The 16,745-nt window shown below is 39.7% G+C and overlaps 1 protein-coding gene across 1 annotated transcript in view; it reads right to left on the bottom strand.

The window, feature by feature from the left end:
* Positions 1 to 14,599, bottom strand: part of GPR155 (G protein-coupled receptor 155) — a 54,200-nt gene extending 39,601 nt beyond the window's left edge. The window contains exons 1-4 of the mRNA XM_058435493.1: positions 14,426 to 14,599; positions 10,566 to 10,713; positions 9,082 to 9,578; positions 1,446 to 1,845 (exon numbers count right to left, since the gene is read on the bottom strand). Of these exons, the coding sequence (XP_058291476.1) occupies positions 1,446 to 1,845; positions 9,082 to 9,547 (866 nt within the window). The 5' untranslated portion in view covers positions 9,548 to 9,578; positions 10,566 to 10,713; positions 14,426 to 14,599. The remainder of the gene's footprint in view (positions 1 to 1,445; positions 1,846 to 9,081; positions 9,579 to 10,565; positions 10,714 to 14,425) is intronic.
* Between the last annotated feature and the right edge of the window lie 2,146 nt (positions 14,600 to 16,745).

The following is a 16,745-nucleotide window of genomic DNA, read 5'->3' as shown; positions in this document are numbered from 1 at the left end:
TAGTGAAATGCAGGCCTGTTGAAGAGTCAATTATTAAACAAATCCTTCAGGATTTCATAGAATGAGCAAATCCACAGTAGTTGAGCAAATGGGGCTCTCCTTTAAAATCAGCAAGACCAAGATTGTTAACATTTTCACAGCAGCACCTAGCAAGGCGCTCTGGGATGGAGTAAAGAACTACTTTTATCTGTATTTTTTTAATTAAAAAACTTAAATATCTAATAAGTATCAAAGACCCCACCCTAAAATCTTTAAAATTAGAATATTTAAATTCTACTTATAAGCAGAATTTGATAATACCATTATTGTTAAAACTATACTTATTACTTCCACAATACTGACACTTTGTTTATGAAGAGCATAACATTGCCATAAATAATTTTCAGTACTTATATTCATTTTTATTATTATGAAAATATAAATAGTAGGTTATGTTGTACTGGTCTCATGAATATAACTGTCTATACATGAGGGGAATTCCATAGTTAAGTATGCCTCAAGTACTTTGGGATAATCTTGCAGTAAAATTATGTCACCTGCACCATCAAGTATAACTCCATGGCTAGCGGACCAAGTAAGCTGAAGAACTATTAACTAAGAAGTTGAGGCTGGGCACGGTGGCTCATGCCTGTAATCCCAGCACTTTGGGAGGCTGAGGTGGATGGATCACCTGAGGTCAGGAGTTTGAGACCAGTCTGGCCAACATGGTAAAATCCCGTCTCTACTAAAAATACAAAAATCAGCCAGGTGTGGTGGCAGGCACCTGTAATCCCAGCTACTTGGGAGGCTGAGGCAGGAGAATTGCTTGAACCTAAGAGGCGGAGGTTGCAGTGAGCCAAGATCACACGACTGCACTCCAGCCTAGGTGACAGAGCGAGACTGTTTCAAACAAAAACAAAAACAACAACAACAAAAAAGAAGTTGATGAGCATTTTTCATTTGGCAAGCCAGGATCAATGGCTGACAATAATCATTCATACTGACTTAGCTGTATTTAGAAAATTTGGCCAACCTCAGAACTACAAAATACTTTTCCCAAATTCATGAAAATGTTTGTATTAGAAATTATTGTTCTGGTTATTACTAAGATGCCTTTGTCTTTACGATCTTTATGGATTGGGAAAAGTCAGAAATGCTGCAAAATTTATTTGAAAATACTGTCAAACTGGAACATGAGGAGATACTGAGTAAACTTTACGTAAAAGCTGAAGGGAAACCCATCATCTTTATCCTCTGACAGTAAAATGGAAAGAATAAGCTACAGGGAATAAGGAAATGACTTTCCACAATACACCAACATCACATTTTCCTTTATCTCACAACTATTCTACAAGGAGGGGTTATTAATATTCAAAGGGGAAAATGGTTGCAGACATACCCCTGACAAATTGGCTAAATATGGCTTTCAAAAAGTACAATTCTCAAGTTAAATAAGTGATGCTTACAGTTTAGCTGTGATGAGAAGAATTAGTACAACAAATGCTGACTTCTTCAGTCTCTTTATTTTTCCCACCATCGTGAGACCAAGATAAAATAGGGCTGATCCAGAAAAAGAATTTCCAAGTCCATCAAGAAAATTTTCGACATATACAGGTACCTTTCGATCAAGAATAAAATTGAAGGCGATGCCAATGAAGACCATAAATACTATTGGGTTCTGTAATACACGCAGGAGTCCGAGTCCCACAATTTTTATTTTGTTTTGAGAAGCATTTTGAGTGTCTTTCCACTTTTGGATTTCACAGAAGATAAACCCTATAGGGTTTAACATCATAAGAGATATTGGTGCCACCAAATAAATGTACTGGAGATATTCTGGGTATGTAGTTTGATATAAAGCTTCAACTGCAAAACAAGAATATTGATTTTTAAATCATGACCACAGAAATACAGATACATGTTACGTATATAACATTTTCTGTACTTTATAGCAATGATAAATCTAAAATTTTCAAAATGACCCAAATAGCCTATTTTGGAAAAGTATAATTTAGTAATAAAGCTGAAAAAAGAAAAACGTAATAAATATCATATAGCTTATAAAATGATAACCAAGTTTACACATTATTTTTAAACCTCACTAGTTTTTACCATCTAAGGGTTAAAATTAGTCTCCAAAAACAAGCAGAATTGTAGAATTTTTTAGAAGAAACAATTCAAAATAAAAATCTAGGGACAAACTAAACATTTAAATAGTGATAGCAAAAATGCATTTATTGGTATCCATGGAGAGAGCAGTTTTACTGGAGAGGTAAGAGACAGAAGTCAGATCACAGAGGGTTGAGGAGAGAGTAGGAGTTATTTAAGGAACTAAAAAGGAGCACGGATGTGGAGTCCAAGCTGTGTAAGAAAAGAAATGAAGACAGGAGAGGTTTGGAGGCCTCTAGGAATTAGGGGCAGTTGGAAGTGCAGGAGTTCAGAGTAAAACAGCTAATGAGCTACTCAGTTAAATATTTTCCAGATGACAAGGTCCAGGATGTGGCTATGGGACTTGGCTGAAATTGAGTAAAGGAAAACATCACTGGAGAAGACGACGTCAAGGAAATGACAGAGCAGAGAATTTCACGGTAGTTCACAAGATAATGACAAAACTTGGGATAAAGGTAAACGAGAAGAAATGCCTAGAATGAGGTCAGCAGGTAACAGCAGAGAGGATGAGTGGTGTAGCCGGAAAGCATGAACCTCAAAGTAGTTTTTAACGACAGAGCAGAGGGATGGTCTAGCAATGGTCCACAGTAGCTGTGGGGATGCCAGTCCTACCTTCCACTGCTCATGTGGTGTGCTGGCAATGGGAAAATGAACAACCTCCATTTGAGAGGAATGAAAAGGAATGAATGCCTTCAAAGAAGACCAGTGGAGATACTTAAGGAGTAGAGATAGAAAGGTGGATCTTACAATGTTTGGGAGGGAAATACAGTAGAGTCACATCAGTGCACATTTAGTTAACACAAATTCAAACATACCCTCTTGGGAAAACAAAAGCTGCATTTCTCCCCGCCCCCCATAGCATGTTTCCAAGTGCAAACAAATTATTTCAACTGCTGTTCATTGAAGAACAATGCTAGCTAAAAAAATCTGGCTGTGTTAGACTTATGAAAAATGGTACAGTATAGACAAAGTATGTGTGCTGTATTTGGTGGGCATTTTCAGGAGTTTGAATATACAAGATGACTTTAGGACTTAACCACTGCATAAGATGTATTTTTTTTATCTCATGAGGGAGGTGAGTGAGTGGGATCAGACTTCTAGCAGTTTCCTGGTAGACGTGAGGGTTGGTGACCCAGTCTTTAGTTTATTAGAGCAACTTAGGGCCTTTCAGTAAACAGCTGGTCTCTAGCACATTTTTGACAATGGGTCCCAAAATTATACAATCTAATGCAAATAAACGCTGATTTATAATTGATTTGAAGTTGAGAAAGATAAAAAAGAACAGCCACAATCGCTCACAAGGAGAGAGGCAAACATGTGAAAACATGTAAAAGATTAGGTTTCTCAATTTACACTAAGATAAAGTGATATAGGTAGGAAAATACACTTGTTTACTTACTCAGGATATATAAGTTCATGTCCCATTAAAGCTACATAACTAGATTATATAACCTTTAGAAGGTCACCTTTTTCTTAAAAGCTAAAACCTATTTTTTTAACAGAGTCAATCCCCATTTTCTCAGCTAAGTAAATTCAAGATCTATAATATCTCCAAAATGAAGCAGTGGCTAAAAAATATTTGATTAAATAAAATTTTATAAGTTCTTTCCACTGGTTTCCAAATTAGATATGCTAGTTATATAAGTTAGTGGTTTTCTTTCAGGTTTCATAAGGCTTCATCTTTTAAACAAAAAGCAGTACTTTTGATAACTATTTTTAGATAACTATATTTCTGATTCTCTTGAGATATTTTATCTCAAGAGAAAGATGTTCATACCTGCCCACCAATTTTTATAATAGAGCATATATTTTGGGAAAGTCTTATGTTTTCATCTGAGTATCAGAATTTTTCCTAACCAGCCACAACAATAAGATGCATAACATGTTTTCCTTTGACAACACAGCTATACAGTTCTGTGATCTACTCAAAGCCCCTTATATTAATGCCTTTTTCCAGAAATTTACTTTCCTGCCACACTAGCATTTAATCACTACCACATAATGAACTTTACATTGTTTTAAGAACTCAGTGCAAATTTAAGCAACAGTTTTTATATTTGGCCATTCACCACATACTTTCTTTCTTCTTTGGAAGGATTTTCTCCTCTTGATTGCTACTACAATTATTAGTCAAAATCTCAAAATTAGATTATTTCATGTGTTTACCAACCAACATTCTCTTGGATTTTCTCAACCACCTTCTTCATCCATTTTATTCACTGCTAACAGTACCATCTAAATCTAAACTTTCAAAAGGTAAGATTTTCTCACGGTTCTCACTGCCCACAGAAACAGCTACAAAACCTTTCTTTTACCGGGCATGGTGGCTCACGCCTGTAATCCCAGCACTTTGGGAGGACAAGGCAGGCAGATCATGAGGTCAGGAGTTCAAGACGAGCCTGGCCAACATGGTGAAACCCCGTCTCTACTAAAAATACAAAAATTAGCCGGGTGTGGTGGCGTACTCCCATAGTCCCAGCTACTTGGGAGGCTGAGGCAGGATAATTGCTTGAACCTGGGAGGTGGAGATTGCAGTGAGCCAAGACTGCACCATTGCACTACAGCCTGGGCAACAGAGTGAGACTCTGTCTCAAAAAAAAAAAAAACAAAAAAAAAACCTTTCTTTTAACATCCACAGTCCAGTCTCCACAATTGGCCCCTTACTTATCCACCCCATCCTTAATGCAAAGACTCCATCAGCCAGTTCAATAACAGTTATACCAGACAACCACCACATTCATAATTAGTAGTTCTTTATGCTGTTCATACCATCACCCCCCCTAACTTCTTAGTATCTCCTTTTTTTACCTAAATCTCACCTACTACTTAAGGCCTGTCTCTGGCATTACATTTCCCACCAAGTCTTCAACCTACATCATTAATCTCCCCTCCTCTGGTATTCTGTAGTACTTTGTTTCATACTAGTGCCACCTCAACAAATTCTACGTTCCTTGAAAGCATCATTTTAATAGCCCTCAGTCCCTGGCATAATGCTTGAGAAAATCTGAAAATACTTGCTGAATGGTATGAACATATCAATGAACGTCAAAAGTTTCAGATGTAGTAAACGTGTATTTTCTAATACGCAGCTCTTTACATCGAATTGTTGTCAATGAATCCATTTTTATATCCATTTTTAAACTTTATTTTTACTTTTAAAAATTTATTTTTAATTGACAAATATAAATTATATACATTTATAATGTACATAATGTTTTAAAATATGTACACATTACGGAATGTCTAAATCAAGCTAATTAAAATATGTATACTCTCACATATTTATCATTTTTTCTGATGAGAACACAAAATCTACTCTCAGCAATTTTCAAGAATATGTTGTTATTAACCATCGTCACCATGTTGTACCATAAATCTAACTGAAATTTTGTATCTCTTTTTACATTTTACACATTATGAATATTTATAAAGCAGGTTACTATTGAGGTATTTTAAGTCAGCTGAACAAGCATACAGAGGGCAGAAGAAGTGTAGTCTAGAGGGAACACACAAAAAAATTGTGATTAAATAAATACATGTTAAATTACTAGAATACGGTTCAACATGGGAATTTCAGTCTACTTCTGCCATTCATTTGCATAATTAACATTACATCTTTATCTATAAATTGGCAGTGCTTTTTTTTTTGCTATCAATCTGAAGATGGTTTTTAAAACCTGAAAAAATATACATGAAAGCAGTACGGTATAGTATAGTAACTAAAATTAGGTTTACAATCATTATATCAACTTTTAAGTTCTAATTAATTAATGCTTATAAATAAGGCTCTTGGAGGGCGGGGGGAATCCCATTATGACGAGTTATTATATAGCTTTGAAGAACTAAGAGACAAAATTAGCCACCCACTGTGCTTCCTATTTTGATTCCTGCAGGGTTTCAATCCCTAGCATATAACACAAAGACCCAGATAAGATCATTCTATTATGTAATGGCATATAGTTAAATGCTTCATTTCCTTTCTGTTTACAGCTCAAGCACTAGACCATAATTATGATTAGTCAGAGTACTTATGCTATCAGCATTGTTTGAAGAATAAATTATAGGACTTAACTATGCTCTATTAGTATCTTTTAATGACAGAGGCAGGGAACCATTCTGATATGCTGAAATCAACATTTTGCCATGGGAGATTCTTAGTTTCTTCTCATACTTTGATTTTTAAAAGTACTTTAGAAAAGAATTGCTCTGAAACACAGTGAGCTTCTTTTATTTTTATTTTTTGAGAGACAGGGTCTCACTGTCACCCAGGCTGGAGTACAGTAGCAATCATAGCTCACTGCAGCCTTGAACTCCTAGGCTCAACAGATCTCCTGCCTCAGCCTCCCAAGTAGCTGGAACTACAGGCTTGTACCACACCTGGCTAATTTTGCTGTTGTTGTTGTAGAGACAGGGTTTTCACTATGTTGTCCAGGATGGTCTCAAACTCCTGGACTTAAGGAATCCCTCTGTCTCAGCCTTCCAATTAAGTTATATTCTACAACTTAATTACAAGAGTTTTCGTTATTGTGATTAATAAAAACAAAAATTATACCTTGAAATCAACAAACAACCATCAGGGAAATTTGGGCTGGCACACGGCTAGAAACATGATTATTACCAGATTCACTGATTTAATGTGGGACATAAGAAAAGCAGTGATAAAATGGCTGATTACATTTTTTATTTGGAAAGTCTGCCTCAATATGACAATAGATTAACTATTCTAATAGGTCTTTTTCCACTACTACTCATTTTATGGAATATTTTAGAGGAAAAAAACCCTTTGATTTTTTCTGAAACTAGTATATTACAAGGCTGGTTGGGTCTTCTGAAAATTGAACTGGCACATTATGTAACTGCATGGCATAAGAGAATGCCCAGGATTTGCAACCAGAAGACCTAGGTTTGGGTATCAGTCACCTGCTAGTTGTATGACCTGGGAAAAAATAATTAAATCTCTGTAAGCCTGTTTCCTTATTTGAAAATGAGGATAATAATATCTGCCCTACCCAAATGAGATAAGTATATAAGTACTCTGTAAACTACATAGTTAGAAATGTTAGCTCTATTTCATTATCGGCTTACTAATCTATGGGAGCATGAAACTATATACTTCTAGCTTATGTCTAAAGATACAGCAATATTTGTCAGATATTTAACACTATGGTGCCGAGTCAGTTCTAAGGTCTTTATACCATAAATACCTTGACAAATTTATCTTATTAATTCTCCCGAGGAAATGGACAAACATGTTAACTCCTTGCTGTTTTCTTTCCAAAAGTCTTTATTTCCTTTTAAAATTCAATAACCTTAAAGGAACACCTATCTAGTTTCTGACTATTTGTAGCTCAATTATCTATGAGCCCAGTTTTTCCTGTCTCTTAAACCTCCAGCTTTACTGACAGTTACTTAACTTCTTAGGTGTTTCTCTCTTTCTGGTAACAAGACAGAGGAAAGTCAAAAGTAGAGACAGAAGTGAAAAGTATAGTTAAATAGAATCTTTTTGGTACCAGTAGTGAAATAAGTTGGGGTTTGAGGGGAGAGGATAAAACTTCTAGATAAGAAACTTGAAAGTTAACTGTAGATTTCAATTGTATCCTTCAATAGGCTCAAGTCTCTGCTCAGAAGACATATCATCAGAGAGGCCTTCATTGACCACCCTACCTCAAATAGTACCTCCACATTCCTATCCCTCTACGTGACTTTATTTTTATGGCCCTTGTCACCAACTGACATGATTTTAATTTTATTATTCTCCCATTACAATGTAAATTTAATATGTGCAATAACTTTGTTCATAGCTATAATCCCAACAGTTAGCACAGCCACTGGTACGAAACAGTTCCTTATGAGTGAATGAATGAATATATCTATAATATTCACGTCCTCATACTTGATAGATGATCAGAGTATATATAACTTTAATTTAAAATATAAAAAAGTAATTTAAAATATACATTTTCTTGGTGACAGAGTGTTCTGAAATACAGAATGTTTCCTTTCAAGATATGTCAATATCCCAAACTGGTATGTTTACTGTTTCATTAGGAAAACATATACACATAGAAACATAAAATTAGGCTGCTGTAAGAGTCAGAAACATAAAAAAGGGAAAGTTAGAAAGGTAAAAAAGCTCTCACCATTTTTGTTCTTAAACAAGAAATTAACTGCAACTAAAATACATTAAAATTTTGAATAACAAGCTCAAAAACAATTTTTTTAAAAATTTGATACAGGAACTCACTCTGTCACCCGGGCTAGAGTACAGTGGTATAATATTGACTCACTGCAACCTCTGCCTCCTGGGCTCAAGCAATCCTCCTGCCTCAGCCTCTTGGGTAGCTGGGACTACAGCCCTGTGCCACCACAGCTGACTAATTTTTTGTTGTTGTTGTTATTTTTTTATGGAGACGAGGTTTTGCCCTGTTGCCCAGGCTGGTCTCGAACTCCTAGGCCCAAGTGATCTGCCCGCCTCGGCCTCCTAAAGTGCTGCGAATATAGGTGTGAGCCACCACATCTGGCCCCGGAACAATTTCTGAGATAAAATAATATGTATTCTAGATGGTAAGAAAAATGAATTATTTTCACACTTAATAATAACTATTTTTATATAGACATAAATCTACTTTTTTAACATAATTTAAATCAGAATCGGATCCTTTCTAAAAATTAAGCTTCTTTCATATGTGCTTACCGGGAAGAAAAAAATACAATTAGGACTGTTCACAAAGGTTATTAGAATATGACCATTTATTTTAGGTAGATGTTTAAAGGATCTTCAAACTCTGAAGTTTAGGAAAAACTATGATTTATCCCAAGAAGTATTTGAGAAAAAAGTGAAAAACTTCTTAGATATAAGAGTAAGAATCTGTCACTAACAAATGCCTAAATAAATTAAAATTTAAACACTTGAAAAATAAAAAAATAACTTACCTATAGGGTATCCCAATGCAAAGTCATTACTTTGTGTAGCAAAAATAGGGAATAGTCCAGCTTTGCTAAATCGACTATCAGGACTGGCAACCAATAAGGTTAATATACATACAATGAAAAATACACAAGCTTTGGCAATTAAGATACTGTATAGGAAGGACCAGTCCACACTGGAAAAATTAAGTACAACCATGTTTTTGAATAATAAAGCTGGAAGTGCAAATCTGGAGACAAAATTTCCCAGTCCTTTGGCCTGTGTTGATGTTATGACATTGGCCCTTCCTGCTATGTAGCCACAAAGGACAATGCCAAAGCATTCCAGTAAGGCTGGAAAAAGCCTTGTAATTGACATTGAAGGTGGATCATTAGTGGAATTAAATCTATGCGTTACTGCTGTAGGCAAAGTCTTGGTCATATTGACTGCAGTGGTTAAGTTCTCTCCAGGTAAATTAGAAAAAGAATTCATTTTCTCTCACCCTCCAACTCCAACCAGATCTCTGGAAAGAAAGGAAGAAAGATTCAGTATGGCCATCAACAAGACTTCTAGTTGAAATAATACACTGGCAAACCTAGATTTATTTACTTATTAAATGGCCAAATAAATATACATACTTTCTTCAACTACCATCAGGGAAAATACAATGGAAAAAAAAGTGGGGGGTTGCTAACAATAATCGCTTCACTCTCAAAGGCAGGTCAGCTCAAAATACTTATGTTGCTGTTCTATATTCAGTATTAGACATGAGTAAAGTAAGATCCGCAAATATTAGAGCTGCAGTGATGCCCTGTGGTTCTCTCCAGTGATTCTCTCCACCAGTTGAGCTCCGCCTGGTGGATAAGGGCATCGGGCACACATAGTCTCCGCTGAATGTCCCCATGCATCCAAATTCTCTGGAAATTTCAGAAGTTCTCAAGGCTACATTGAGGAGTCACCCAGGGACCAGAGTCCTTTCCAGCCCGCGGTCATACTTGAGTATAGGATGGGGAGAAGAGTGTAGTAGAGCACCACTAATCAACTTTAAATCAATAACTTTTTTTTAAAGACAGGGTCTTGCTCTGTCTCCCAGGCTGGAGTGCAGTGGTGCAATCTCAGCTCAGTGCAACCTCTGTCTCCTGGGTTCAAGTGATTCGTGTGCCACCACACCCGGCTGATTTTTGTATTTTTGTAGAGACAGGGTTTCACCATGTTGCCTAGGCTGATTTTGAACTCCTGACCTCAGGTGATCTGCCTGCCTCAGCCTCCCACAGTGCTGGGATTACAGGCATGAGCCACCATGCCCAACCTGAACGAATTAACTTTAACTTTGCTGTGTCTCACCTTCTTCACCTGTAAGATGGCAATAATAGTAATACCTACCACATGGGAACTTGAGATTATTCCACCGAATAATCACATCTGGAACAGAGTAATTACTTAACGGAAGTTAAATATAACTTTTGGTAGAATATGAGAGAAAAAAAATGATGACATCCCACCAATATACCTTTAGCTCCTTCTATACCAGCCACACACACTGGCCCCAGGGACTTTGTGCCATAGGGACTTTGCACATTCAGTTCACTCAAGTGTCACGGAAGCCGGGACTATGCATGTTTTTGCCAATGTTGTGTCCTTAACATCTAGGACAGTACCTGGCACACACGAGACAGAAAAAAAAATTTTTTTAATGAATAACTATAATAACTTATACTTAAATAAACATTTTACCCTTTCATGAATCAATGTTCTCTTTCAGGCACTATTTAGTATATGGACAGAATTTTTTGTTTTCTGAATGATAATGTATTATAAGTTTTCCACTACAGCAACAGAACCAAGAACACAAAATATGTCTAAAGGTGCTCATGAAATGTTAAAAAATACAAAATGTTTTGTAAAATGTTCTAAAGAGGTTCAGAAAATGCTAAAGCATGGAACAAATTCAAAAAACAAATAGTACAATAATTATCAGACCCCTTCTTGCTGCCAGGAACACAATGAACATGAGGTCTGGATAACTCTAAAGCTAATCAGCTTTTATTAGTATCTTGGAATTAAAATGACGACAATTGCCAATTTCTTTTTCTTTTCTTTTCAGATGGAGTTTTGTTCTTGTTGCCCAGGCTGGAGTGCAATGGCGTGATTGCGGCTCACCTCAACCTCCGCCTCCCGGGTTCAAGAGATTCTCCTGCCTTAGCCTTCCCGAGTAGCTGGGATTACAGGCATGCACCACCACGCCTGGCTAATTTTGAATTTTTAGTAGAGACAGGGTTTCTCCATGTTGGTCAGGTTCATCTCGAACTCCTAACCTCAGGTGATCCGCCCGCCTCGATCTCCCAAAATGCTGGGATTATAGGTGTGAGCCACCACCCCTGGCCAACAATAGCCAATTTCTAAGTGATTATTCTGGGTTTACCATCTAAAGTAGACTTATATAAGCTAGAAAGTAAAAAGCTCATGCTTCCAGAAATTTACAATGCTCAGGTTAAGTCCTCAAACATCTATATCCCATTAAAAAGACTTAGATGGCAGCCCAGAGATCACCAACAACTGACACCTGGTGTGGGTGTAAGGGAATTTTCTCTGTGCTACCCTTGTATAAACCGAACCATTTAAAAACCTTATATTTAATCTGGATTAGGACAAGTATTTTTCTACTAGGATTAGATAGCAGTGGTCAATATAGTACATGAAACCTACAATACTCACATACCTGAAGTTTACCAAATAAGCATCAAATTATATCTTGGGAAAGCTACCAGTTGGTACAGATACACATACTTGAAGTGAGGAGCTGGTAAACAATTAAACAAAGGCGTTAAACATTTGGAGCCCTTAAGAAAGTGTGTACTTGGAAAGGCAGTGCTGAAGAGGAAAGTGATAAATTAGTCCAGTCTTCTGTTCACTTTCAAATGTGCCTAGAGTATTAATAACTCATTCTGCTTATAAGCCCTTACTTGTACCACATGAGCATGTCAAGGCATTCCAATAATATTTTTTAACCAACAGTTTTAACTAAACTAGTAGAACTTCCGTGGAGAGTCAAACAGATTCTGAGCTTTATGGCTTATCAACTCATAAGTTACTTAGCCTTTCTGAACCTTTGTTTCCTCAACTGTAAAATGAGAGTAAAAACCTCCCTATAGGGGCCAGTCATAGCAGCTCACGCCTGTTATCCCAGCATTTTGGGAGGCCCAGGCAGGTGAACTGTGTGAGCCCAGGAGTTTGAGATCAGCCTGGCCAACATGGCGAAACCCTAGTCTCTACGAAAAATTAGCTGAGCTTAGTCATGTGTGCCTGTTGTCCCAGGTACCTGGGAGGCTGAGGTGGGAGGACCTCCTGAGCCTAGGAGGTCTCTGCAGTGAGCCATGATCACACCACTGCACTCCAGCCTGAGTAAGACCCTGTCTCAAACAACGACCTCCTTAGAGGGATATTGTGTGGATAGAATATTTTATATACAGCTTATCACAGAGTAGGCCTTCGAGAAACGGCAGCAATTGCTATTAGGAACTGTTGTCTTATTACTAATAATGATAAAAAAGTAAACATGTTAGTTCTTCAAACATAACTGTTAAAAGATCCACCAACTAAAAAAAGAGGGATGGGATGTGTCATAAATTTATCAGTTTTTGTTTTATACCAAACAACTAAGATAAGTTGAATTTAATTTGGTTTGATGGTAAATGGTTAACAGTGAAGGCAGAGCTCTTCATTTTTCTCAGGGTGATGGTCAAATAGTTGTAGCAATGTCCAGGATTAGCTTTCAATTCGTTGAAAACTTAAAAAAAAAAAAAAAAAAAAAAAAAAAGGGCAGGGTGCAGTGGCTCACACCTGTAATCCCAGTACTTTGGGAGGCCGAGGCAGGCAGATCACCTGAGGTGGGGAGTTGGAGACCAGCCTGGCCAGCATGGTGAAACCCTGTCTCTACTAAAAAGACAAAAATTAGCCGGGCTTGGTGGCAGGTGCCTGTAATCCCAGCTACTCGGGAAGCTGAGGCAGGAGAATCGCTTGAACCCGGGAGGCAGAGGTTGCAGTGAGCTGAGATCCTGCCATTGCCCTCCAGCCTCAGCAACAGAGCAAGACTCCGTCTCAAGAAAAAAAAAAAAAAAAGTAATCTGCCCCTCCCCATGAAGTTTCTTTTAACGTTTTTCAGTATTATAAAAGAAATACCTGCTGAGGTAAAGTCAAAATAATCAAAATGACTTAAAAAGTTTCATTTCATCCTAATCTTTTTTAAACGGGAAGATAATATGCTTTCTAAAGCATATTTTAAAATGAACAGGAACCACAGCAAGGGAAGTTTAAAAAAACATTACATCCAGCCTTTTTATCTATAAAAACAAAGCTTGTTACAGAACAAACACGTTCACAGTAAAAGACCACTCGCTGAGGCACGAACTGAAGAAATGCTACTGTACTTACCGCTTCTAGCCACATCATATTTGGCTGAGATCACATAAACGAACCACTGATATTGTAAATAACTGCTATTAAGTGAAAATGGAGGGGGGAAGGAGAGGGTTGACTAACTTCACAGAGAAAGCTTTAAACTTTCAGGCTATTTCTCAAACATCCAACATCCTTTATCCCGCGGGATAAATGTAATACAGTATGGTACTATTACAGCACTCTTCAACATCAATAGTCGCACCATTCACCCACTCCCACCCACTTGCAGGGCGTCAAATGTCCTCTCTAGAGACCCAGGGTAGGGAACGCTGAGCACTGCCTCCTTGCCTCGTCTGCAGGGACAGACTGTGGCCCTCCAAGATAAGGGGCGCAGAGAGTTCCTAACCGAATAGGCTGCTCGGAGAGCAGCTGCCAGCCAATGCCTGGGAAGGCAGCTGTGGAAGTGGAAAGGCAGCCAGGGGTCTTTGCCTGGCCTAAGAAAAAGGTGGTCGCTCGTCTTCCCAGGGCACGGGAGTCACAACGTCATGGTAACTAACATACCCCAAAAATGGGTAAGGGAGAAAATTTGGCGCAGTGCTCCAGGTGCCTGGGCAGAAGCCTTCGGAAGGACCAGATACTGAGGGTACCCTCGGGATAAAGGGAAGAGTCTAAGAATGACAGGGTGGACGCCTGTGCAGTGAGGAGCTTCCCAAACTAGGGATGGCAGTTCTGTCTCCGGAGGGGAGGAGACGCCCCTTCCCCCGCGCGAGCCTTCCCGGGTGATCTCACACATTCCAAAGGCAGGCGCTGCGGGGCAGAGACAGCAGGTCCAGACAACCGGCCGCGGGGCCAGGGCGCAGAGGGTCAGCGGCAGCCCACGTGCCCAGGCCCGAGGGGCAGAGGCGGGGGTACCCCGTGCCCGCAAGGGAGAACCAGGACCCAGCAGGTCCGCGCTCCACGGGCCCATCTCACCTGCTTCGTCTGCAACCTTGGGGTGGCGAGGAGAAGGGAGCTGGTGCTCGCAGGGTGCCAAGCAGGGAGAAGACCACCGTCATCTCCCGCCCCCAGCCCTCTTCGCCGAGCGCAGCCGGGTGCCAGCTGCAGCAGCTTAGGCACATTCCGATAAAGTGAGGCGGGGTAAGCCTCTGCGGCCCTGTCAGCTCAGCCCCGCGCCGGCCGCGAGGCCCCGCCCCCGCCCCGCCTTCAGGCCCCGCTCCCTCCCAGCCCCGCCTTCATACCCCGCCCCCAGACCCGAACTTCCAGCAAGACGGGCCCCTTCCCGCCCTCAAGCCCCGCCCACTTCCACGAGTCTTGAGCCCAGAGTCTCCGTCCCGCCCTCAGGCCCCACCCACAGCCTCGGGCCTCCGAGCCGCAAGTTCCCCAACCCCGCCTTCGGTCCCCGCCCCCTCCTCCAGCCTCGGAGCCCCAATGTACCCGGCCCCGCCCTGCCGGCTGGGAGCCTGCCAGCCGCGATCCTCCGGGGCGGGACTTCCGGCCTCCCTGCTACCACAAAATGGTAGCTGCCGTGGGGGATGTCCAGTTTCTTTTTCCTCAGCCTAAGTACGGACGCAGAGCGGGCTTGTCTTTCCGCTTAACCTCAACCTCGTGTGATCTGCCAGTTTCGCTCCTGGTTAGCCCAGGACTTTTTATAGCATAGAGTTTTAAAGCAAGGGCTTAGAATCAGACCTGGGTCAAAATCCTGCCTTCCACCTTCACCAAGGCAATATGACCTTGACGTTCCTACATAAGAGATTAAAATGTAAACCCTTAGCTCTGGGCTTGTTTTAGAATCTGGGCCCCGTCCATGACTGCTTCTATTCTATTGTGGTACGGGGGTAGGGGTGGGGGTGGGGGTGGGGAACTACATGCATGTCCTCTCAGTATACTGAAACTGGTTGCATTGATGGAAAACTTCCAAAGCTTCTTGAAATAAAGGTATTGAAACTATCCTCACAGGGTTTATAAGAATTCTGGACAAAAATATAATTAAGCATTAATCAGGCTACACTTTGACCCACTTCCTTGTAACCCGAAAGTCGGGCAGAGCTAGATAGTACATTTGTATCCCCGTTGTCCCTATAGATAGGCTTTCTGATGTTAAGAGTCATAAGGCTTTTTAAGAATTGCTTAAGATGTTTTTCAGACCCCAAATTCCAGCGAAACAGCTGATGCCAGCCAGCTTGAAGACCCCAGCCACAGAAGAAGGGAATCAGCATGAGAATACAGCTTCTTCATCTCCCTGTCCCATGACTTCGCCCTGCACTCTTCAGCCAATTAATGATCTCCACACTTCAGACCACTCCAAAACGCTTAAGAACCTGAGCCTCAAAGTCCTCCTGGAGACGAATTTGAGGTTTCCTCCTATCTGTGTTTGGTGGCCCTATAATTAAACCTCTTTCTCTTCTGCAACCTGGTGCCCCAGTGTATTAACTTGCCATGGGCATCAGAGAACAAACCTATATACAGTATCCCAAATATAGTGCTCCACTTTGAAACCTGAAGAAATCCTGCAATTGAGTTAGCCTTTTGAAATAAAAATTATTTCAAATTTAAAAATATTTATATATGTTCCCACTTAAGATATCCACAAGCATTTGTTTACAACCTTTTATCTTGCTTTGCATCTTAAACATTTCTGTATGGCAACTTCCGTGTCTTCCTATAATCTCGGCCATCTTAGTGCAAAGATACAAAATTGTGTGGCTTATTAAAAAAATTACAGTAAGCTAAGGTAGGTTAAAGGATCTGAAACTTAGCAGGAAAAAATGAGCAGAAATTAAAGCTATAAAAAGGCATGGATCCTGCTCCAGTTCTCTTTGCTTCTCCTTTGTTCTCTGTCTTCCTCACTTTTAACTGCCTTCTTTGTTTCCCTTGAACCTGACTACTTAAAAAAAAAATTGAATATCTAAATTATCTCAAGGCTAAAAGGATTTTTGTTTAGGAAGTATGAAGATTAATTCAATTAAATAAATACTGAGCATTGACTATCAGGGGAATACTGGAAGATAGGCCTGGAGAGGTAAGTTACGGTCAACCTGTAGGAGGTTCCTTGGGTTAGTTTGAACCTTATCCTTTGGCCACAGTAAAACATGTAACTTTTCTTTCCCCACAGGAACATGTCAGAATGATCACACTATTTGTGGGTGTGTAATCTGGAAGCTGTACCACGATTAGTTGAAAGAGAGACTGAAGGCAAGAAAAACAGTGTGGTGACTTGGAGAAGAACCAAGACATAATGAAATGAAGACCTACTCTTGGGTGATGATAGTAAAAAGAATGGAATAGGCCTGAG

The sequence above is a fragment of the Hylobates moloch genome, unplaced genomic scaffold, assembly GCF_009828535.3.
Source record: "Hylobates moloch isolate HMO894 unplaced genomic scaffold, HMol_V3 SCAFFOLD_1, whole genome shotgun sequence".
Classification (NCBI taxonomy): Eukaryota; Metazoa; Chordata; class Mammalia; order Primates; family Hylobatidae; genus Hylobates; species Hylobates moloch.
Note: the sequence above shows the minus strand (reverse complement) of the source record. Positions and strands in the feature narration are given on the sequence as shown.